The sequence below is a fragment of the Octopus sinensis genome, linkage group LG3, assembly GCF_006345805.1.
Source record: "Octopus sinensis linkage group LG3, ASM634580v1, whole genome shotgun sequence".
NCBI classification, from domain to species: domain Eukaryota; kingdom Metazoa; phylum Mollusca; class Cephalopoda; order Octopoda; family Octopodidae; genus Octopus; species Octopus sinensis.
The window spans coordinates 90,125,071-90,151,252 of NC_042999.1; the positions used below are offsets into that span (position 1 = coordinate 90,125,071).

Here is a 26,182-nt window from a genome sequence, read left to right on the forward strand (position 1 = left end):
AAATTTCTATTTATATCGCAAAGAAATATCGAATGACTGATGAGTAATTATTTTTATAGCGAGAAATAATTTTACGATCCTTATTTTATCAGCAGTCAAATAACAAACAAAGAAAAAATATACATTGTGGCGCAAGGTTGTCATACTCTCCCTTTACAGAAATTTGTGCTTGGTTTAAGCGGCACACAATGGCGCTAATACAGATTTACGATGGGACAATGTTAAAACGTTAGGTTTTCTTATTTTATTTTTTTTTTATCGGGAACGACTTCAGGATGACATCGTTACTAAAGAACCAGATCCTGAAGCATTTATCAAGGTAAGTGATATTTATGTGCCATACAAAAGTGATGAAGATGGTTATAGTGGTCAGTGTAAGGCCACGGCAGCTAGCTACTCCCACTACACACATCATGTTGACTCAGTGAATACAGTATCATTTTACAGTGATACAATTTCTCTTTTACAAGGATTACATATAAGATATGAACACGCTATTACGATTTAAATGGACAGTGTCTTTTGATTTTTACTTAAGATCTGCGTTAATGTGTTTTATGGATAACATAGACGTCCTATCTCTCCATCCATCGTTATTTATATTTATTTCATCTATCTATCTTTCTATCTACATACGCGTGCACATACATACACGTACTTATACACACACGCACACATACATACACATACTTATACATACTTTCACACACGCACACATTTGTTGAAGGCTGATGATTCATTCTTTCTGTCTCTACTCGGAGTTTTTTTTACTACATGTGATCCTTCTGTCGCTTGAAGGGTCACACACACACACACACACACATCTAATTGTTTAATCTCAGGTCAGCTTTTCTTTGTAGACTTTTAATCTAAAACGCGTTCCATCTATGACTATTTCTTTCCAGACATTGTGTCTAGGATTATAATTTTCATTGTTTTTTCATTTTATAAGATGTTAGCGTGTGATTTCAGGTAGCTTTAGTTTTTTTTTTAATATTTTAGCTTGCCGCTTACTCATTTCTCATCCTGTTTGTAGTTACCACACACTCACTCGTACATACGAATCGGTAAATCTCGGTATGTGCGTGTGTGTGTATATATATATATATATTTATTAAGTATAGGAAAGAATGGAGCTGAACGAAGATTTAACAAACTTCCTTTATTTTATTTTCGACATATGTTTCGAAGTCTGCAAAGCCCCTAATTCCGAGTGAATAAGGAGTCCATTATGCAGTTTTCTCTTCAGGAAAATCCAGGAACTTAATTCTCCAACAAAATGCACAAGTTTGCTACCCAGGTATCGGTTATCTTTCGAATTATCCGTAATAAGATAATTCATTTGTCTACCTATATATATATATATATATATATATTTATATATATATCCACACACGCATATCCCGAGCAAATCAACTTTACCATTATCAGTTCAACATACACATATCCTGAGGAAATAAACTTTATTTTGTACATTAGTCGTGGATTAATCTGAATCGCTCATTATGAACCAGAATTTAGTTTCCCTTAACTTAATATTTTCCTTAGATTAAAACTACGAGACTCTAAGGATCGGTTGAAATACTTTCCACTTTTGCGGCCTTTAGCTTAGTGCGGGTGAGGCATCTGGTGATGTCCACTTATTGTCTGGTCGAGTTAGTTGTCTTTTTTTGTCCCTCGCCCTTGCAGTGATGGAAAACTATATAATATTCTCTGTTCTTAAAACGTGAGAAATATCTTCTGATGTGTCCTATTTGGTTTGGTTGAGACATTCTGATTATATCTCCCCTAACGTCAAATGAGATCTGTGAATGACCCCTAACATAGGCGTGGGTGGATCGTTCTTATGTCTCCCATCCTTAATATGCGTACGACGCTCTGATTATATCCGCTTGCTTTGGTTGGGTCAGGCACTTCTTTTAAGCAATGTCATTTTAATTAGAATAGTTAAATACCGTTAGTAGTATTTCTTCTGCTTTAAGTTGCTGTACATTTCTTAAACGTCAACTTTGACATTTCCATAGTGAGAATTAATTTATGTTAACACGACCTAGATGTCCCCCCTGCTTATGTGTCTCCCGTTATCAGGCGCTATTCTCTTGAGCCGTTTCACCGTCTTGTTCTTTAAGTTTGTCTTGCATTGATCGGACCAGATCTATGATCAGAGACGTTCCATCCACGATTAATTAATATTCTTTTTCTTTTCTGACAGTGAATCTAAGATTACATTATCAATTGTGCTCGGTCTTGTTTTTCGAAAACAGTTAGGTGTGATCTGAAGGAGATTTAGCTGCTATTTCTAGCGCGGTTCGAGCAACTATGCAAATGCTCTTGCGATTTGGTTGTTATTTCTAGCAGGACGGGCGCCACGTAGACGCTCCCAAGTTTATAGATTTGACAAGAATGTCAATTGCAGAAAATAACCAAACACATCACTAAACATAGCAGATGTGATGATGCTTACAATTATATTGTAGCCAGCTTTTTCTAATTTCATTTCTCGTCTTTAATCTTGACTTACCTCAGCGTTTTAGTCATATATAAGATAGACTTATAAATCCAATGACCATAGTTTTCTTTTTTTTTCGTTGGTTTTGATTGTCAAAGGAGCTATGCACGTGGCCATCATAGACCTTTTGTGATTGGTGGGATTGACCTCGCTGCTTAGGATGTTGTAAGAAATACATGTGGAGGGAGGGAGGGAGTTCTCGAGGACTGACATTCTGAGAAAGACTGGGCATAGTGTTTAGTGTGTGTGTGTAGGGGTGGTGGTGCTGGTGGTAGACAATGTGTTTAACAACAAAAAGAGGAGAGAGATAAGTTAGTTCAAGTGCCTGAATGAGAGTGTTTCAAGATCAGTCATCCCTGAAGAGCAAAGGCCACTGTAGTAGCAGTTGAAAAAGTAGAGAGGAGACAATATGTGTGTGGGCAAGAGATTAGAGTATATTTGTGAGTCACTTTTTGCCAATTACTTAATTGGCTTTTCTTTGGATGTCTGTTTGAAGTAGTAGCACAGTTCCAGATGTGATAATAGTTCTCTATTGTGGGCTAACCTGTGCTTTGTATAGACTTAAGTTCTTGGCTGGTGTGTTTTCTGGTTCTGAAGTGAAAGGTCAGTCTTTGAGCCATCATATTTACTATATGTTCACCAAGAAAGATCCTTAATGATATTGAGAACTAGCATTTGAAGTGATCAAGAGGGTTTAACCCTTTAGCATTCAGATTTCTTTGTCAAATATAATGCTTATTTATTTGCATTGTTTTGAATTAATTTTGTAGCTTCAAGATTTCAATTATGTGTTTGTAAGGTGGGTGTGAGAGGTTGGATCTGGTCAGTTTTAGCATAAAACAGACAGAATATTTTGGCTGGATATCATTGGATTGAATGCTAAAAGGTTAAAGTGTTTGATCTGATAATGTTTTCCTAATATACGTAGTGATTGTAGTTTTTGCAACTGAAAGCTGCAAGATTTGTATTTCCTCATTGGAGGATACTTTCAAGGTCTCTCTCTGTTCTCAGAGTCAGTGCAGATTCACTGTGAAGTGTCTAGGTTAGGTACTGTAATTTAGGGAAGAATGAAGAGTCATGTTATCTGTATAGGGGTAGGTATTGTTGGTAGTGATGAATAAAAGGTTAAGTATAGATGGAAAAGTGTCAGGACAAAACCAGACCCTGGGGCACAGTAGAATTGATAGAGTGTGGGTCAGACCAGGCTCCATCAATGCACAGCAAACCACTGATCCATGCGATGAAGGATGAACGGAGTCCATAGGTGGGCAGTTTTGATTTGCATGTTAGTTACATCAAAAACTTTGCTGATGTCGCAGGCAACAACGTTGCTTTCACCAAATTTCTTGAGTACATTACTTAAACCAAGCATAAATTTCTGTAAAGGGAACATATGCCAATCTTGCTCCACAATGAATTTGTAATTTTACTACTGATAAAATAATGATAGTAAAATAACTACTTGCTATAAAAATGATTGTTTGATATTCAATATTTCTTTGTCTTATAAACTCTATTGATTTTATTTAGCAAATATACAATTTAACTGATGTAAGTAGTAATTGGGTTGCTAATGACAACATACATTAACTTGTGTGTACACCTGGTAGTGTGGGAGTGCATGTGTTTATATACATGTGTATCAGTAGGTATGTGTGTGTGCATAGATTTGTAGATGTTTTTACTGCCAAGCCTCCTATTCCTATTTGTACTCTTTGACCACTCTTAGCCTCTTAACACTCACTTCCTTGTCTCTCTTATCTTAATCACTCAACCCCCTATTGTTCTACATTTGTTTACTCCTACCCCACCCTGCAGTTTGAAATCCTTTCATCTCCCTATCTTCCACTTTCCTGATACTAGCCATTGGATCCCTACTGCCATCCTCATTATTCCTGTCCAGTGTACTCTTATTTCCCTATCACACATCTTGTCACACTTACCTATCCATTTGTATGAGACTCACCTACATCCTGTTTCCCCTACTACCACCCTCACCACTTGAGTTCTTCAGTGCACTTTATCTTCATCCTCATCTTTCCCTTCTGTACTGCCAGTCATCTTCCCCTTTCTTGTCCAGGAATCCAAGCAAGCTCAGTCCAATGGCGTTGCATGTGTGTGTTTATATATGTATGACTGCAAGCTACTGGCCCATCATGGGTAGTTGCGACAAGAGCAAAAGCGATACTTAAGAGAGAAAGGAATTACAGATGTATGAAATGGTTGGACCAGACAATGACGGTCACAGAAAGAGTCACAGCACAATTGATCTGGAACAGAATTAGCCTTGATGAGATGCAATTTGGCTTTATGCCCAGAAAAAGTACCACAGATACTATCTTCCTGGTATGGCAACTGCAGGAGAAGTACTTTACTAAAAGTAATTCACTATACCTAGCATATGTTGACTTACAGAGGGCCTTTGACAGTGTGACACATTATGCTATTTGGTGGTTACTAAAAAAACTTAAGTGTAGATGAATGGCTTTTGAAGTTTGTATAAGCCAGGGGTCCCCAAACTTTTTAGACCATTGACCCCTTCATGGAATCCTTGACTCTTTATCAACCCCCAGGCATGTACAATAAAATAAATAAATAATGATAAGTAGATGTGCATTTATCGACCCCTTGAATAGTCCCATTGACCCCCCAGGGGTTGATATCGACCACTTTATAGACCCCTGGTATAAGCTATGTACAAAGGTGCTGTCAGTAAGGCGAGAGTTGGTAATCAGTTCCATGATGGATTTTGGGTGAAGATAGATGTCCATCAAAAGTTCTGTTTTTATCTTCTTCTTGTTGATCATAGTCCTGTAGGTCATCACAGAGGAGTTCAAGATTGGCTGTCCTTGGGATTATTGTATGCTGATGACCTAGCTCTTATAGCTGAATTTATGATAGAATTAAAGAAGAAATTCCAGGAAACAACTTAGAATCAAGAGGCCTCAAAGTAAACTTAGCTAAGGCTAAGATGTTAGTAGGCAGAAAATAAGAGAGGACCCTGGTACCATCAAGGAAATGACCTTACTTGAGAAGGAGTAAGTAGGGACTCCATTCTAAGCCGTGGGTTCACAAGAGATGTTGTGGAATTAGCATTGACAGGTTAATTGAGAAAGCAGGCTTTGTATGGGACAGATACATGGGGAAATAGGCACTAAATGCTTGGCTTACTAGCAATAGTGGATAGTTTCTGTTACACAGGTAACATAAGTAGCAGTAGAAGTGATTCTTCTGCAAGTATAGAATGTAAGAACTAGCTGGTAAAAGTCCAGGGAACTTTTGCCTCTGCTTGCAACAAAGGCCTTCTCTCTTAGGGTGAAGGAGAGATTGTATGATGCTAGTGTTTGAACTGTGATGCTGCATGGTAGTGAGACATAGGTTTTGAATGCAGAAGACTTGCAAAGGCTAGAAAGAAATGACACAAGCATACTGTGATGGTTGTTACATGAGAAAGGGAAGTATTCTTATTTTTCATGCAAGGAGATTGTTTAGATGTCCACAGTAACCATGAGCCTTATACATCTTCACAATTCCACAGAAGGTAAGGTCTGAATCTTTATTGGGTATTTCATCTGAGGGAATGCCATTAATTTAAGATCCTAGAATCTTTTCTTCTGTATAAAACAATCAGTGGGAATGGTATGAGCCATGTTTCTGCTATCCTGTAGAACTTGTGAAACAGCAAAGTTTTTTTGACAATATCATGCTGGTGTTATTTCTAACAATATCATGTTGGAAGCAAGTCAGTCCATTTTGGATTACATGTAAAGGTAATGAACAGATCAGGATGATCAAAGTTTCTGACATTGGTAATAGAATTTTGAGTGTATTCATGCATGTATCTGAGCCCTCATATAAAAGATGATGGCAAGGTGACCAACATTTGCTAGATTTTCATCATTGTTCAAGGCATCTTTTAGATGAATTTATTTTCCAACTCTTAACTTAGACTGATTCCACCTTTTCATAAAAATCCACTATAACTGATTGAAAGGTTTGCAGAAGTTTCAGTTTGATCTGATCAGCAACATATTAGCACAGAGATCATTTGCTGGCACCTTTCACCTTTCATCACATACTTCTCGAAAAATATATATGAGAAGATATTGCAATAAGTTAAATGGATGGTGTATTTCTGAGACTGATGAGAAGTTGGTTACATTTATACAGATTTATGTCTCTTTTATGAAGTTCCTGCCCAACAGTGACTACCTCTTTGCAAATAGAAGCATGGAAAAGATGTTTGTGTTCTCTAGAGGATACTTTATCTATATAGAGATAACTTTCATTTCTATCCATATTTTCAAATACAATCTTTACATAATCACCATGCTAATGCAATAGTTCTTGAATATCAAAAATAACGAAAAATCTGTGATGTTGTTACAACATTGCACTGTTTGTCTTGTTTGTCACCCTTGAAGTATATCTGTAGTGAAAGAAATGAACCTGTGTAATTTTAAATTTGCTTCTGTATTTTGAATGTAGACATTCATCTTTCTTTAACAACCCCACTAGCTCCAAAAGAAGTGATTTGGAAGCAAGAATTGTATCTTCTTTCCTTAGAAGTCATTTGTTTCTCTTAAACAATTAAGTGGTTTTGGAAGTATTGATATAGGTTGTAATTTTATCACTCCATTTAAACATTATATGCCTGAAGCGTCTCTTTATTATTTTTTTTTACTCCACAATATTCATATGTTAGAGACATTTCATTTAACAAGATGTTACACACATTTCACTAATAAGATTCGTAATCCATGTTTTTGTCATATTCAATTGATTTTTCTTTAACTTGCCACTTCTCACTTCTTGCTGCTTGATTTCTAGCCTTGGTTTCTTAAAGATGATCTCACCTGTCTTCACTTTTTAGATTACTTGTCCCCATTATTTCAAAAGACTTTTTCCTTTGGTATTCTGGCTGCTGTTAGTGATTGTCAAGGTTGTATGCAAGAGGACATTGTTTAAATGGTTCTTTTAGTCATGTTGGTTATGATTAATCTAGGATTAATTATTTTGTCACATACTCTGACTAACTTAGTTACTTATCCACTTCCCTTGCTAACAATATCCCTGTACCTTACATTTCAGCACCAAAAATGTTTGGTTGAGGTTCCTTTTTTGTACACAATACACATTTATTCACCTCTATTTCAGCATCTCTACAATTTCTGTAGACCTACCTATTATCAGGTTAATTTTGCTGATGACAGTCCTGGAGTTTTGTATTTAACAGGAAAAAGTTAATTTCCAGTGGTTGATTGGTTGTTTGATGTCTATTTTCAATGTTTAAATAGAAGAGAGTTGCTGCAATCATTTGATAAGGGTTTGTCTGTCTCTTTGTTGGCATACACCTGGAATGATTTGAATTGACTCCAACCAATGCATTTACAGTTTTGCCGACAGTATCCCACTGCTTGCATAATTGATGAATATTGAGAGGCTCTCATACACAGCCAAATGTACTCCTCTCACCACCCTGCTGCCATATTCATAACTAGCATGGTCAGTGCTAGTAGTCTGTATGTAAGTAATATTTTTCATTGCATTTGTGATTGTCTTGATATTGGTATGGTTTATTGGTTAGATGTTTTTCTTACCACCAACCATTTTACTGTAGTGCCTGTCAAGACAAAGATGTCCTATCTACACTATGTCAGTTTTTATTCAGAGTTATTGCTTTCTTAGAAGTATTGCCCTTGCTGTGGCTTGTGGAGTGCCCTCTCTCTGCAAAATTTCATTCGGAATTAGTTTTCCTAGTTGTTGCTGAATTCTCACCTGCTTTGTGTAGAATTTCATTCGGACTTATTATCCTGTTAGTTGGATTGTCATTTCACTATAGCTCATATCCCTCCATAATGTGAGGGATGCTCACACTGTGGAGATAGAAAGACTAAGTCTTTCTCTGTAATATTTCTAAAAGTGGGCGCAGCATGGAAGTTAACTGGTGGTTTTGTTTGGAATGTATAAATTCCTAAAAATGGAGTGTTATGCATAAAACAGACTGGTGGGTTTTAGTAACTGGAATAATGCTGTCTGGTTGCACTTGTCATGATAGGAGCTAGGACAAGAGTATAAGGAACATTTAATGCTCCTGACTGAATGCATTTGCCAAGTAACGCTCAATAGAAAGCTAATGCTGACCAATAAAACCCCGAGAGAGGGAGAGCATTCATAGAGAGTTATTGTCTTTTAATTTTAAGAATAATTTTATCTAATCAAATGTTTCACCTCACTATATTACATATGTGAGAGTCTACCATGCAAAAACATTCCACTGAGGATATTTTCCTTGATCTCTATTATTGATATTCATAATCAGTGTCACTGTCTTCCTTTTTGTACATAAAATGATCAGCACTAAGTGTGCCATTTAACTTGAACATGCTTTGTTGAAGAGAGATAAGATCTAAAGGTGTCATCCACTTATTTTAACAGTTGGCTTTACAGATAAGATCTATTTCTGTGATTTTCACTTCCCCTTATCATTAGATTCAATGTATTCATCTTCTTAACTCCATTACAATATCTTTTCTTTTTTGTTAATTGGCACTCCGGAAAAAGAAATTAGTTACAGTGTAATTACTTGTTGGAAATATGAAGCTTTGCCAGAAACATACTTAGGAGAGTTATTAAGCATGATAATATCTTCAGTTGTTTTTATTTGTAAAGTGGTAGTTCATGTTGCTCTCTTATCACAACAGTTTCAGTAGAATTAAATTTGTTAATAATGTTGTAATGTTAACTTTTAAATTACTAAAGTTTTTTATAATTCTTTTTATCAGAAGTGCACTATCAATACTGAAACAAACATGTGAAGAACTTAAAGCATAGTTTTATAAAATACTGTATGTTTTAATGATTGATATATTACGTGTTGGTAACAGGAAGAGCATCTGGCTGTCAGCAACTGTCTTAGTGAATCTTATCCTATCCATGCCAGCATGGAAAAAGCAGACGTGAAAACAATGATGATTGTGGTTATAAACAGTGCTGAAAGTGAAAGTATTTATACTTGTATGTTGGCACAGATGTGACTGTGTGGCTAAGAAGTTTGCTTCCTAACCATATGGTTTGGGGTTCAGTCCTATTACATGGAACTTTGTGTAAGTGTCTTCTACTAAAACCTTGGACCAATCAAAGCTTTGTGGGTGGCTTTAGTTGACAGAAACTGAAAGAAGTCCATTGTATATATATATATGTATGTACTACATATGTTTTATGTATACCCTAGTTTTGACATCATGTGATGGTTGTAAACGAGCATCACTAACATACAAGTGATGTTATTTGTTTCCAGTCTCCTGCGAAAAATATGTCTGGAAATGGGGAAATATTACTTTGCTTGGAAACAAGTGAGGGCTAGTGACAGGAAAGACATCCAACCATAGAAAACCTACTTCAATAAGTTATGTTTGATTTTGGAATCCTGGGAAAGTAGATGTTAAATGGTAATGATCATTGAGAGAACTCCTTTGTACTTGCCCAATATATTCAATGTAGAAACTTCCTTAACAGACACCCTGTTGTCTTTAAAATGGGAACCGTAGATTTTGAGACATAAATGTTTGATCAGTGTACTGTCAAAAAAATTAACACCTGAGACACCCTGTATGTTCAGGTTCTGAATCTATCCAGAATTCCTGTTACTTGTATGTATGCATATTTGGATATCAGTGACATATGGTAAGCTCAGAAATAGGTTGTATTAAATTTTATAGTGAGTATGTTTCAATGATTTTATGTTCATGTATCGTGCTAGAAATGGGAAATACATGATTACCCTTTATATAGGAAATATGATGGTCAGGGACTGAAATGTACAAAAAATCCCTTTCCTTACTGTGCAAATTAGTATATAATAAATGTGTTCACTATTTAGCCTTTCATGCATGATTTTGTATTTAGAAATTATCTTTATTTTTATAATTCACCTCCACACTATTGCTTACTGTATATTCAGCAGCTAATAAAATGATATTCATTACACTATCTCCATTACATATTTACCGTACCTCCTTTAATTTATGGATTATATGCATGAAAAAAAAACAAAAAAACTATAAATTTTCTGTATAATTGAAAGTTTAGAGGAATAACATTCTAGTAAGTTGGGAAAATGAATGGACCTTACTGCCATTAATAAAATGGCTGAGTTTGAGATGAAGAAAAGGTGTCGGTAGAAATTCCATATAATTACCAAATGTAAACTATTGGCACGCAAGAGATGTAGTGGATTCATAAGCAGGTAGACTTTGTGTATGGTAACCTGCTTACAGAGTACATGTGAAATAGATTCCTTCAACTTCCTAGATGTTTCCTACATGTATTTAATAGCATTTGTTATCCCAGGGACCTAATTAGCAGTGGGAATAGATATTCTGAAAGCATAGCAGCTAGAGTTGGAGTGGAAAAAGTATATTGAGCTGTTACCTCTACTGGAAGGTTTCTCTGCCAAAGTGAAATTCAGTCTATGATGCTTGTTTCCTTGAACATGCAGAGATAATGTAGTCTTCTCAGTGACAAGGCAACTCGTCTAGTGCTATAAAATGCATTCAGTACACTCCTATAGAATTGTTGTCACTAAAAAGAGTATACAGCTGTAGACACCATGTAGGAGTGAGCTGTGGGCTCCAACATGTCTAAGTTGGCAGTTATTCCAAATAAGAACTCAAACTGTGATGTTCGATAATTTGATGTTTTGATACTTTTGCACCTTGTATTTTTCTCTCTTGTGCAAATCATTACTCACAAATCTGGGAACCACAAACGGATGTGGTGAGTGTTTCAGATTTGTGATTGTTGTATGCACAAATGAAAAATCACCACTTTTGTAGTTTGCTTGATTCGTAGGAGCATTTATTGGTTATATGTCTGTTTGCTTGTCGTATTGTTAGCAGTGTATTGGTCATGCACTGTTATTTTTGTCATTGTGAGAGCCAATGACAGGATAGGAAAATAGCACAAAGTGATCTTTCTCAATGAAAAGTTGACAGCCACCTCACACACTTTGGATTCTTGCGGAGAGAATGAATATCTTTAATCCATACACTACGAATGATCAGGATAGCTGGCACTATAAAAATTTGCAGGACCTTCTTAAAATTTAAAAGATAATGAGCAAAACAAAATGCTTTCCTTCCTTGCTATCAACCAGGTGGCCAGTCAAAATTCTTTTCTATTTTAGGCCAAGGCCCGAAATTTTTTTTGGTGGTGGTGGTGGGCAGTCAATTAGATCGACTCCAGTATGCAACTGGTACTTAATTTATCGATCCCAAAAAGATGAAAGCAAAGTCGACCTCGGCGGAATTTGAACTCAGGACATAAAGACAGACGAAATACAGCTAGGCATTTCGCCCGGCGTGCTAACGATTTTGCCTTGGTCAAAATTCTAAATTAAAAAGAGAAACAGAACACACAAACATTGCGAGAGAGAGAGAGAGAGAGAGAGAGAGAGATGCACACACGTTTTTGTATTTTGTGTGTACGTATGTATATTTTTGTATGTAGGTATATGGGTGTGTTTATGTGCATGTATGTATATTTGTGTATGTATTTCTTTTTCTTCAGCTGACTCGTGTTTATATATTTTTCATGTATGTGTATATATATGTATATGTAAGTATATATGTTTATGTGTATGGATGTATATTTGTGTATGTATGTGTATGCACATGTATATTTGTGTATTCATACACGAATACACATACATATACTTAGACAAACATACATACACTCTAACAAACACATAATACATATACAAAATATACATAAACACAGACGATTCTGTTGAAAAAGAATTTAAGAACTAAAAATCTTTTTCTGGAAATAATCGAATAAATATCTTCATTTCTCATTTGCTTTTTCAGAAAGATTGCCGAAGTGTGAATTTCAGTAATTCATCCTACACTTTTGTTTATTTGACAACTCAGCAGCTTGTTATTTATCGGGTCTTTTTACTGACGTCTACATTACTCCAGCTTCTTGCCTTGAGTAAATACCATACAGTGTTTGGAACACGACATGTCCATCTCTCTAATTCTATTCTGCTACTGCTAGCAAGGGTTACTATTATTTCTAGCATCACAGTTGATTCTAATTCCTTAAGAAGTATTATTTACTTTTCTAACTTCGATCTAGTGCTCATAAAATTATTAACAATGTAAACAATTGATTGTATTTACTTAGTCAAAAATTAATCTTTTATTTTGGCTTTATTATTTCAGGGGTCTAAACTAGGTTTCGAACTCGGTTCGCCAATGTTTTGCATTAGTACTACTCTGGACCCGCCCCCTTAAGATATATATACGTGTTATTGAAATTATTTCAAAGTCATCATAAATTGAAGAAATAATGTTTCCTTTGTTAAAAAAAAAAATTCTAGATAGTGTTTTTGGCAATTGTTATATTTCCCAATGGCATCAGCAACATATGTAGACTAGAATAGGTTTGACCGGGAATTGAAGCCTCAAAACGATTTTGCTTTCATATGAGCTTACTTCATGTCTAAATATGAATAAAAACATTGAACAAGAAATTAGGGTGGATTTTAGGAATAGCTCACTTCGTCGGAATTGGGTGTTTTCTTTTTATTATTCTTCATTTCCTTACTATTGTCTCATACAACAGAAATTACGATTCTGGAAGAATTATTTTTTCCATTGTTAGTCTCTATCCCTTCTCTGATTCCGTTCCCTTTTCATTCCCCATGAGATAGCGATAACCATTCCAAAAACTCCACCGAAATAAATTTCCCATTTTGGCTCAAATGGAAACAGTAGAAATGATACAGTTGATAGTATCCAGCGTGTCGCTATTATTTATGTCGGACGCATGACAATGATATTTGAAGGCGACGGATAGCACAGACAGGCTCTCTATCGTCTCGTCTGTCTAAAACTGTCTTTGATATTAAAAAAAAAAATTGTCAGAAATTTATATAATTCTCTCTTCTATCCATATATAGGACCGCTTGTTTAATATGCTATTTAATATACAATCGTTCATCGTGATATCTTTTTCATTTGTAGTTTTAACTTATCGTTGGAAATAATTCTGTTTATTATCACACTCCGTTTACAATTTTTAGCGGAAAGAAATAGGTGTAACTTTATTGATTAACCATGTATCTCTCCTCATTCGCACACGTCTCTACTCTATCCTAACATATCGCCACGTCTGTCTGTCGATATTCGTTTATTTCTCAATCTGTCTTTCTCTCTCTTCATACGCTTGTCTGTGTGTATGTATATGTATGGCCATCATGTGTATCAAAATACACGAAAATCGAAATCACATGGTCATTTGTATTCACACTTCTACAAATTTCGATCAATATTCCTATAATATTTAGTTTTCAGCGATAGTTTTTTCTCGGAAGGCTATCGCAGTTGATCCAACTAATTAGTGTGTGTAGATAGGACGGTTATATACGTGTGTGTAAAGTCAATTTTTTCAGTATGACAGAAGGATCGAATTGGCTAGAAATTTACTTGACGCTTGTAGATGAATTGTTTTCGAAGTGTGTGTGAATTAACTTGGAATATAAAATGTAAAACAGTATATCAGACATGGAGAGCTAGAGAATGGGAAAAAGAAAGGAGTGGGAGAAAAGACGTGGAAGCTTATTCGGATGCAGACGTGTATGAATGGAGAGAGTTATGCAGTCAATGTCAGATAGTCAAACTGATTTTTTTTACGTCCGTGTTTTAGAAGCTTTGGATTATTAAATCTATTATATCGATGTTGATGAAATTGCGTAGTCATCTTTGCTAATATCTTCATGGTCCAGTGGTATTTTTTTTTCTCTCTAGTTTCAGCTCAGAGCTGCGGCCATGCTGATGCACCGCCGTTATGTTGAGTTTTATGTGATGTTTAATCACAGGTTAACACAGGTTACCGAGCAAAATTATGATCAAAGGCATTCCAACCATTACTTTCTCGTCTTTTGGGGGGTTATATACCACTACATTATTTAATGTGTCCTTTTTTGAGTCAGGGTATTTGTGGATGATTTGACTGCTACTTCTTGCGGGTGGAGCGATCACTTAGAGGCTCTATCGTTAATATCCATACGCCTGTTTTCTAACTGTAAGCTGGCCTTGATTGAGCTGACCTATGGTACAAGATATGCAAGTCGTGACCATTATCTCTTTTTAAAATGGTAGTAATATATGTAGGATTACACGGGCTGTTGACCATAGCTGTGTACTGGGTGTGGCCTGTAGCTATGTGGAATCATAGTTTAGTTCTATGTTAGCTCTAGTCGAGCAAATCAAAAACATTCCAGTTGTGACCATTTCCTCTTTTTTCCTCAGACATTGTGTATCTACAAATATAACCAATGTCCTTTTTTTTTTTTTTTTTAAAAAAAGCAGCAAATTGTGATTTGAGTGAGATTTTGCTGCTATTTATAAGCTAGCTAAGTGACCTTATAGAAACCCTCTAACTAGTTTGTAACTGTGTTTGCAATATTATGTTAGGTAATGTCTACAATTGTGTGCTGTACTGCCAACAGCTATATGGAGTATTTCCCATGGCTATGTTGGGTATTTCCCACAGCTATGTGAGTGTCTCCCACAGTTGTGTGAAGTATTGCTTATACCTGTAACTGTTTAATGTTTGATCCTAACTGCCTGCTGTTTGCTCATAAATGATGAAATAGGCACCAGAGATACATTGCATGAAGCAGGAGCTGTTTACTGTCAAGTGAAAGAGATTACACAGTTCCTGCTTTCTAATCTCTTTCACTTGATGGTAAACCAAAGCATTAATATTACTGGGATTTCTTATGTATATTCAGCACAGTTATCTCCGGGTCATATGTGTTTTACTTAACCCATACACTTTACCTGAGTGGGCTAATGAGAATCAAATTAGCCTTTGCAGTAGAAAGGTTCTATCTCTGATCTTTCTGTGGACTTAATTCATGAGACTGAGTGCTAGTCTTGATATTTGCAGTTGGTGAAAGATGTCTAGTCTGTGCTCCCAAGTTAACTGTGATTTTGGCCACCAATATGCTTTTTGTGCTGGATAGAAGAGTCATACCTACAATTTCTTTGAGAAAGTCAAGTCATCCCATCAGATCCACTTGCAACTTCTAGTCAGTTATTTGATGCAAAATAAAAAGCAGGTTCTCATCTTTTGTTTTAGCTTTAACATCTTATCGCTTAGATGATAAAATATTTATTAAAAATATCAGTGTTCAGAGGCAGTAAATAGACAAAAGTCTCCTTGTTACCTACAGCATTTCACATATACCCCACAAGTATAATGAAGTTACAAATATAAAATTAAACTCAAAAGGGACTCAAAATCTATTGCACATTTGGGTGGTGTTGCTTGATGCTTGTTGGTTTTAAATCTGTGCAAGACCATCCATTTGACAATTTCTGTAAGGACTTTGTTGTACCTCATCTTGTAATCACCTCTAACACCTTAATATGGTTCAAAGTGCTTCACACAGTTTGCAGTATGGGTTCCTTTCATTACCCAAGATTGCTTAAAGTTGGTAAGAGAATTAGTCACAGCACACAGAAAGGAGAGCAACCTGCAGACTGCCTAACCATGTCATTTCTCTCTCTCTCCCTTGTCCTCTTCCCTGACAACTGTATCATCTTTACTACTCCTACTAATCACCACTCCCACTATCTTCTGCATCTGTATTTGTCCCTAACTCATGGCTCCCTGTTCATCCATCCTTCAACCCTGCCCTATTTTGAGTCCATTGCAAGGGACTCAAAATACATGTATTTCATCATCATCATCATCCTTTAACGTTTATTTTCCTTGCTGGCATGGGTTGGACAGTTTGATTGGAGCTGGCAAGCTGGAGAGCTGCACCAAGTTCTAGCTTTATTTGGCTTGGTTTCTATGGCTGGATGCCCTTCCTAATGCCCACCATTTTTCAGTGTGTACTGGGTGCTTTTAATGTGGCACTGCAGGAATGCTTTTATGTGGCACCAGTTTGAGTGTTTTTTTTACATGACGCTAGCTCAAGACTCTTGCAGGCCAATCCTTCTCGCCACGAGGAGCAGCTTTAACACTTCAGCTGCATATGATAGATCTTCTTGAGTACATCAAAGTACCAGGTATCTCAGTCATCTCGTCTGAAAGGCTCAGTGTCCTGAGGTCATCCTTCATTGTCCACTATTTCTCATGCAATCCCTAGCAACGTCTTGTAGAACCCTAGGCATTGAGAAATGCTGTTGTTTAATTAGTGTATACTACATTCAGCTAATTTAAGCCTGTCACATTGTCAGTGGTATGTGGCTAGAGTGTGTACTACCTGGGACAGCCTTGAGTTTGCCACCTCCACTCCAAATTAATTGCACAGTGATTCTGTCTTAAGGCTATGAAGTACTGGTTGCTTAACGTGGATGTAATTTGTGAAAGAGGGAGATCCAAGAAGACATGGGATGATGTAGTGAAGGCTGATCTGAAGATGCTGAGCTTTATGGGGGAGATGACAAAGGATCCTGATGTTTGCTGATTCATTGTACTTGAGAAGAGTTGTACATCACAGCCAAAAATTATGCTCTAAAACCGCCTTAGTTATGCTTGTACATGCAGGGGCCTTCCCCTCCTCTCTCACTGCTCCATCAAGCACTTGCCCACATCTCATCCCCTAACACTCATCAATGTTACTACTTGGCTGCTGTAATCACCTCAGAACAGAATTGGTTCATATTACATCCCTTTCCCCATTTATTTGTACTTCCATTTATCTTCCCCCCTCCCCCTGAAATAACTTCCATTTCTCATTATTTTCCCTGCCCACCTTATTTCCACCAATTACCTCCTTTCTGTGCTTTCAATCATTGCTCTGTCTATCTGTCTCTCTCCCTCCCCCTCTCCTCCCTTCTCTCTGCCATACTTCATTCTTAACATCTCTCATGTCTCCTATCATTCTCAGTGCCTTCTCATACCTGCCATCACATCTCACTTACTATGGACCTCTCTTATGTATCTCTACATCTTCCTCCCCACCAGTCCTACGTCTTGCACATTGTTTCATTATTTTCTGATATATTTTTCCTTCTTGAACCATTCCTATATCTCTTGCTTTACCCTTCTCCATACCGGTATTTCCCATCAACTGCACCTCAACCCTGGTTCATCACTCACTACATTCACCTTCATCACTATCAGTCACCATCTATTAACTCTCTCAAGTCACACTCTAATGAAACTTTTCTCCTCTCCTCTCCTGATCCACTGTCTGTATCCTCTCTTATACTCACTTTCTTGTACCTTTTGAGTTTGCTCTGGCAAACTCACCACCATCTCTATCTTCCTTACAGCTACTTCCACCCACCAACCCACCATTATATAATGTGGTGTTGCTGGTTGAGTAACTGAAAAGAGATTCCCTCTGTGTTCTTAGTGTCCATAACAGTGTGATATATTGTCCATATTTATGAGTCGTTTTGTAAATATTTCTTAGAGATATTCTTTTCTACTCTAGGTACAAGGCCCAAAATTTTGTAGGAGTGGGCCAGTCGACTAGATCAACCCCAGTATGCAACTGGTGCTTAATTTATCGACCCCGAAAGGATGAAAGGCAAAGTTGACCTTGGCAGAATTTAAACTCAGGATGTAAAAACATACGAAATACTGCTAAGCATTTTGCCTGGTGTGCTAACATTTCTGCCAGCTTTCCACCTTAGAGATATTGCACAGATTTATATGTCTGGGTTGTTGCAGTTAGTTGTAGAATATTGACCGTGTTCGTGTGGAGTATTGCCCTCAGTTATGTAGTTCTACTTAACTTTATGAGTAGTTGTTCTAAAACAAAGAAATTGTAATCAAAAGACACAGGTAATTCTTTTATATCTATTTATCAATATTGTGAAAACATCAAAGGAAAATTATGTAACTATATTATCTTAGAATTTATACTTGAACCAGACGAATCTTGGTTAAAATAAGTCTCCCCTGACCATTGTAGCTTGGAAAGCTTTGAGGAGCTCTTTGTATTTTGTGAACAGAATTTCTACTAATTAGTAGTTCCTATTGATTTAATATCATTCCTTTGCCAACTGTATGTATCTCACCTATTATACTATATTATTTTCTACCTTAATGATTAACAATTTAACATAACTGTCTTATTTAATTGCTATGGACAAGTTATTAAAGACTGATAATGTACCTTTCTATTGTCACAGAATATATTAGTAATGTAATTTAACTCTTCTTCAGTTCTCAACTACAGCTTCTACAACCAACAAAGGGGATGATACATGGTTGCTCAAACCAACCAAGAACCTCTAATTGGTTACCTAACCTGCCAAATCTCCTTTCAAATCACACCTTGTCAGTTTAAAAATCTATGAGACTCTGGATAATTTACTATGAAAAAAAAGAAAAGTAAAAAACAGGGTGGTCATGGCTGGATTGCTTTTGATGATAAGTCTGTTCAGAGCAACAATTGCATGATAATTACTGTATTGAATTATTCTAATAGTAAATCCTTTTGTAACTTTATAGTCTGTAACTGCAGGCAAAAATGTATAATAGCATTTCTTTACTTTTTTACTCTTATGGAACCCTTGATATTCATACCATGTCTCAGAACCCCTACATAAAAATTATATATCTTTTGAAATCCTTTTCTTTCTCTTTTATAAAGCTAAATTTCATAAGAGATTAAACAAATCCATCTGTCCTTGAAAGGCTCAGTAATACTAAATCCATCAGATGCCACAAAACGGGTTTAAGAAAGTTCATTTTAACCAAGACCTTGTTTAGACCTAATTCCTCTTAATTTCTTATTACTCATTGAGCATTTAAACTTGCCATATCCATATCCAGCCCAAATATTCTATCTGTTTTGTGTTCAAAGTGACTAGAGTTGACCTTTCACGGCTATGCTACAATGTCATTCTAAAAATAAACAATCACATTATTAAAATCTTGAAACAATGAGATAATGCATAATTAATTTGAAACTATGTAAATAAATAAGCATTAGAGAAATATGAATACTAAGGGGTTAAGAGGTCATTTTCTTCCATAGGTTTCCTATTTGCAGATGCCACTATTTTGAATATGTTGTGAAAGTATAATAAAATTATGAATATAGGATTAAACACAAAAATGACTCATTGCATTTTGCATATAATTAGCTTAATTATGACTGTTTTTTGTGAAACACCTTCTGGTTCCAGAGAACACTGTTTGGGAAATATAGTTATAAAGTATATACTGCAATTAGCTAATGTAAATCCATCATGTAGCAGCAGACCAGCTCCATTTACACACTCATTGATACAAGTAAAGAAACTTCTAGTTTCAAAGTGTCAGTTCTGTCATAGGGTACACCAAGTCTGTTTGGACACCAAACTTCTTGTCTACAGAGGATAATAAACAATGATTTCTGCCACTTGGCAGTTTTGTTTTTACACATTACCACCACACCAACATTTTGATATAAACTACTTTGCATGTGAGGAGCACAATTAATGACTACAACTTGCTCCAATTTATATAGCACCTGGCATATTTGGTTCCGTAATAATATTCAGACACACCAACAACACATGAGCCAATGAGGGAACCTCTAAATAGTTACAAGAGCTGCACGAAATAACACCCAAATCTCACTCCATCTACACATTATAATCTTTAAAATAGGTTACATTGGATAATGTATTCTTTAGCGTCATTGACATGAAAAAAAAAACACACAGTGCACTCTGTAAGGTGGTTAATATTAGAAAAGGCATCCAGCCACAGGAACCATATTAAAGCAGACACCAGAGTTTGATGCAGTTCTCTGGCTCATTGGATCCTGTTAAACCATTCAACACATGCCAGCATAAAAGATAGATGTTAAATGATGATCATGATCACACCTGAAACATTTGATTGTAGGTTTGCTTGATCACACATAACCTGGAGCTAAACAGCAATAACACTTTGCAAAATTTATACAATACAGAGCTGTATGAAGCTAGTCACTGTGGCTCAGTTGGAATTGCAGAATTGAGGTAAACAAGATGTAGTTTAGGTGTATTGCAAGGCAGGAAATTATAGATGTTATACAGCTGATATGATATCAAAGTTTTTGACCCAGAAAATATGTTTGTTGTTCTTGTTTGTCTTCCGGTCAGTCTTGGTCAGGCAGACTTATGATGATTTTGGCTCAAAGTTGGCAATTTTTTGAGGAGTGGGTAAGTCAGTTGCATTGACCTGGTGCTTGGGACAGTACTTTATCTTATTGATCCCCAAAGGATGAAAGGTAAAGTCATCCTTGGCAGGATTTGAACTCAGAATGTAAACAGCCAGAAAAATTACTGCTAAGCATTATGTCAGATGCATTAACAATTCTTTTAGCTCACCACATTAAGCAGACTTATGATTAAAGGCAGTCGAGCCACAACTGTCTGATCTTTTCAAACATAATTTATCTCAGGCAACATTATCCAGTAAGAAGGGTAGAGTGTGATTTGAAGGCTGCCATATCTAGCAAGTTGTACTGCTATGTAACACCTTCCTTCACTAGTGACCATGTACAAACTTCTCATTGCCTGCAGTATGATGTTCAAAGACAGGGTTATGTGGTGAATGTTGAGTTATGCATAAAACCGTCTTCTGATAATATTTTCTTTCAGGTGAAAGTCCAAATCTAGTTACTAAACAATGGTGTTAAAATAAAATGAAAATATTTTATCCTTTTAAATACGGTAACACCTTTACTATAAACTCTAGTAACAGCTGGTTGATGTTTTTTTTATATTGTTACAGTAATCTCTGACATAATCTATTCTTTTGTGACAATCCTGCTCTTTTTCATTTAAAAAAAAATATGCGTTGTTAGTGAAAGGACTTCATGTAAAGATAAATATATTTGGGAACATGAAAGATGTAAAAGAACTGTGGTTGAAAGTGGAAGTTATATAGTTGTGACTGTAGTTGATGTCTTTTAAGTGAAGTGCAGGTAACTATAACAATTGATTTTACAATTATGGATTTAGTATAAGGTTGATAACCTGACACTCTTAGCTATCCCACTCCTATATTTTGATCATGCCCCAGCATGGCCACAGTCTAAATGACTAAAACATGTAAACAGTAAAAGATATACAGGATGCAGTGAATAAATTGTTGTCTAAATTACGCAAAAATGAAAATAACACTGACATCTCATTTAAACAGATATTTTTACCAAAATGGCATAGAAATATCTTAAAATACTAAAGAGTAAATTTATTCAATAAAATCACCATTGGCTTCAACCACTGCCTCCAGATGACTTCAGAATCTCCTGCAACTCTTCTGAATGATCTCCTTAAGTTGGTGAATGCTGCCATAATCCTTGCTTTCAGTTCATATTTGGTGTTACATGGAGTTTTGTTGACTTCTTGCTCAACTATGCATAGTAAACAAAAGGGTTGCAGTCTGGGCTGTTAGGTGGCCAGATGTTAGGGGTGATGTGGTTGCAGAAATTGTTTGACAGCCATGTCTGGGTTCTTCTGCTTGTGTTATATGGTGCAGAGTCCTGTTGCTAGACATAGGGTCTTCCAGCAGTCACCCTCTTAACCCAGGGCAGCACTACCTCCTCCAGGCACTTGATGTAGGCCTCTGTGTTGAGTCTGAGGCTGTGTGGGAAGATGAATGGAGGCATAAAATTGCCATCACTAGCGATCACACCAAACACCATAATGTTGACTGGATGTTTGATTGTTATTACTCTCAGTACATGTTTGGGTATACAGCAAGCCAATGCTTGTTTTGTGTGTTCACCATCTGATCCTGACAGAAATTTTTCTCATCTGAGAAAAACCAAAGCATATTCAGTTGGAGGGGATGCTTGAGTTTGTTAAAAACTTTTGTAACATGAGCTTTCCTCTTCACCATTAGACTCATCCAACTCTTTCCGAATCCTCTGCACTGTCCTCAAATTGACACCCAAACACTCTGAAATCTTTGTATGGGAGCTTCTGGCATGAATGCCAAGCAGTACAGCATGTCATTTCGAAATTTCTGGCAGAGTGAATTGTGTCATCGTACTCTTTTCTCACAGACAGTGCTCAACTAACCCTACTATACTGTGTAGTCAACAAAATCTAAAACAAACAATGCATGCACGAAATTGAAAATATAAAATAGCAACAATTTACCCATTTTATTGTTTACAAATTTTATAGATCTGTTTCTTGCATTTCAAGATTTTGTGGATATAATACATGCATTAAAATTATTGGATATCAGATAAATAGATGGAGTCAATAAGCCAGAGGGCTGCATTGAAGTTCAACGTTTGCTTTGGCATGATTTTTATGTCTGGATGACCTTTTTAATGCTAACCACTTTAGAGAGTGTTTTTTCATGGCACCAGCACTTGTGAAGTCATCATTTAACTCACAAGACAAGTCACCTTGATTGAGTGGGATGTGGTATTGAGGGAGATGGCTTTATGCTAGGTATTGATAAGCTAAAGTATGATAGATGGTAAGGAGAGTAGGAACATGTGTCTTGCTGCAAAAGAGATGTCTGGCTATTCCAGCTAGAAAGTGAGAAAAGATGGTGGTGATAAGGTGTTAAGGCATACCCTCAAAATGCAAGAAGAAGAATATAAGAGAGTGAAAATGGAACAAAGGATTAGGAAGCATGTGAAAGGGGAGTGGCAAATGGTTAGAGATGGAGAAGAGGTGAATTCAGTGAGCAGTGGGCACAGGTGAGAGCATGGTCATTGGTGAATACCATTTGTGAGGTGGAAAGATGAGAGAAATAGGAGTGGGTCAGAGTGGAGAAGGTGATATGTAGTAGTAAGAAAAAAGGTTGGAGAGCAGCAGTATAATAAAACCATTTGTAGATGAGAAATAGGGAGATGATATGAAGTGTGAGGGGTTGGGATGAAAGAAGGATGTAGAATGATAGAGGCAGAGGTCAGTGGCACATAGGGGTGTATACAGTGAGCAACAAATAAAAGTGGAGTGAAATATGTTAGAACCAGATATGGGAGGATGTTCAGGGGAAAGGGACAGTGAGTGGAAAATAAATGGGTAAGAAATGATATTGAGACTGCAGGATGAGTGACAAAAGAAAGTAGTTCCAAGGAGAGGAATAAATGGTAGCACAAAAGTGGGATGAGATATGTGCAGTTCTGCTCTCATATTATTACAGTTGCTGGGTGCTGTAGTAAGAAGAGCGATAGAGGATTGAGTGTTAGTATGATGAGTTGTAGTGAAAAGTTGGCAGGGACAGATTGGGTGCAGAAATGGATGGATCTTCTCAACCATAGTAAATCATCATTCATCTTGATCATTTGTTATCTCCTCAATGAAGTTCAGAATCCTGAGGTTGGTCTTCGCTGTTTGTCTTCTTGGGTCTCCCTCTTCACAGGGTCCATCCATATTTAGCTATTGGCACTTCTTTATGTAGTGGTTCTCATCCATATGCATCACATGGTCATACCAGTACTGATTTCTCTCTTGCACATTATATCTTGTTCCTTTTACACATAATTTTTTCTCTTGATACATTTTTACTTTGTTGTACATGCACACTGATCTTACACATCCAGCAGAACATGCTAGCTTTATTTCTTACTTTAGTCTTTGAAAGTCTTCTATATCATATCCATGGCCTGTGTTTCACCACCATGTAACATTACTTAGTACACAGACATCATACAATCAGCCTTTCTGTCTATTTGTTACAAACAGAGAAAACAGCTCTCTGAACTTTCCCCAGCTGGTTTTATTCTAGCAAATACACTTGTAGAACATCGTCCACCTTAGCTAATTAGGCCATCTCCACTAGCAGAAACTATTTAGTGTCTCTAAGGATCCTCCTAGGCATTCCAGAAAATTCCATGCATTCTTATTGTTTATTGCTCCTGTGCATTTGCCACAAACAAAGTTTACTTTCTCTATCAACCTTCCTGCAATTCCACTGCACTTTTTACATGTCCATAGTTTGCACTGGGTACACCATATGGGATTTCTACCTACATATTTTCTACATAAAAAATAGATATGTCTTTTTTCCTGCTTACTAGAATTTTGGTTTTTGCTAAGTTAACTTGTTGGTGTTGCTTCTACATCTGGAATTTCTTTTCTAATGTTACTACAGATTCTACAGATTAAGCAATGAGAACAAAGACATCAGCATAGAGGTGTCCCCACAACAACTGGTCTTAAACTACTTTGTTATGGCTGGGACGACTATGATAAATAAGAAGAATATGAAGGGGCTGAGAACTGAACCTTGTGAACCTCTACCTGTACACTAATTTGTTGTTGCATTCATTGCTAATTCTCACCTTACTGATAGTACCCTTGTACATCACTTGAATGGCTTTCACCTGCTATTCAAATGTAGCTTCTGCAAGGACCACCTGATCAGGAAGCAAGGGACTCTGACTAAAACTTCCTCAAGGTTGACAAATGCCATAAATACTTTTGAAGTTGTTTTACTAGAAAGGGAGCATCAGTAGTGCTTCACCATGGAGCTAAACCAGACTGTATCTCATCTAGGACAACTCATTTTCTAATTAGTTGAGCTATTACTCTTTCTGTAATGTTCATGACTTGGTCCAGCAATTTGATACTTCTGTAATTACTTCTATATAAGGAATCTCCTTTACTCTTGAAATAATGGCCTATAATGCTCCTTCACCAGTATTTCACTCCGACGGATATTTTAAGCATTTCACTGGTAATTTCTAATGGACATGGGGATTTCTCTGTCTTCATATCCTTAACTATTTTAACATGCTGCTGTCAGTTAGAACGGTTGGTCCCTTTGTTGAGTTCACATTTGGAAGATACTTTCTATCAGACATTCTTCACATTTACTAACCTTTTGTAGTAGCACTTCCATGCCTCTTTTTTTTTCGGAATAAACTAAGTGCAAGTGTACCATTATCCACACATACACTGTTGTTACCCACAACATCTTGATTCTCTTTGATACATTGTCTTGCTAAGTGGAAAACCTCATGCCTTTCATGCTCATGCTGCAGAACATTGGCAAAGCTCTTTCTCCAGATTGATAGGTGATCAAGTGACTGACTGACTCACTTGCATCAGAGAACTCTAGCATCTTTGTTCCCACCTCATTTCTAGAGCAAAAATGAATGAATCAAATGTGGTGCGATGTTGTTGCTTAGCTCAACGTCAGCACTGATTGAGCTAACCTAGGATAAAACATTCCAGCTGTGACCATGTGTTTTACTTTTAAAGTATCAAAAGATTCTACATAGTGTCACCTACTTTTACCTACATCTGCATTCATTTGTCTTTTCTTTCTTTCACTACAAAGCTTAGCTACTTTTTCTGAATATTTTCCTTGTCAGATCAATATTTTGATATTTTCATTATTATCTCTAATGTTTTGTTTGGCAATCTCACAGGATTATGACTCAATAGGCTAGTGAACTATCACCATATTGTGATGTTTCAATATCAATACCTAAGTAGTTATAAACAGGTCCATAACTGTAATTGCTCATTGCAAAGTGCCAGTAATTTTAAATTATTGACTGTTCCAGTAGTTTGTAGAGTTAAATTCAACTTCTTGGTTTTATCTTTATCGTAAGTTCACTACAATACCCGGTGGCTTATAGGGTTCAATGTCACAATGTTCAACATTAAACGAGCCAGTGATGGAGTTTCTACATGACCTCTTAACTTACTAAATCTTTCTCAAGTCATATCCCAC

The 26,182-nt window shown here is 36.4% G+C and overlaps 1 protein-coding gene across 2 annotated transcripts in view; it reads left to right on the plus strand.

Annotated features, from left to right (window-relative positions):
* The first annotated feature begins 146 nt into the window (after positions 1 to 146).
* LOC115209824 (UHRF1-binding protein 1-like) overlaps positions 147 to 26,182 on the plus strand; it is a 90,576-nt gene continuing 64,540 nt past the window's right edge. Inside the window, exon 1 of one of the 2 annotated variants that reach the window (XM_029778382.2) lies at positions 147 to 319. In XM_029778382.2, coding sequence (XP_029634242.1) covers positions 276 to 319 — 44 coding nt within the window. In that variant the 5' untranslated portion in view covers positions 147 to 275. The remainder of the gene's footprint in view (positions 320 to 26,182) is intronic. The other variant, XM_029778383.2, reaches the window with a different exon arrangement.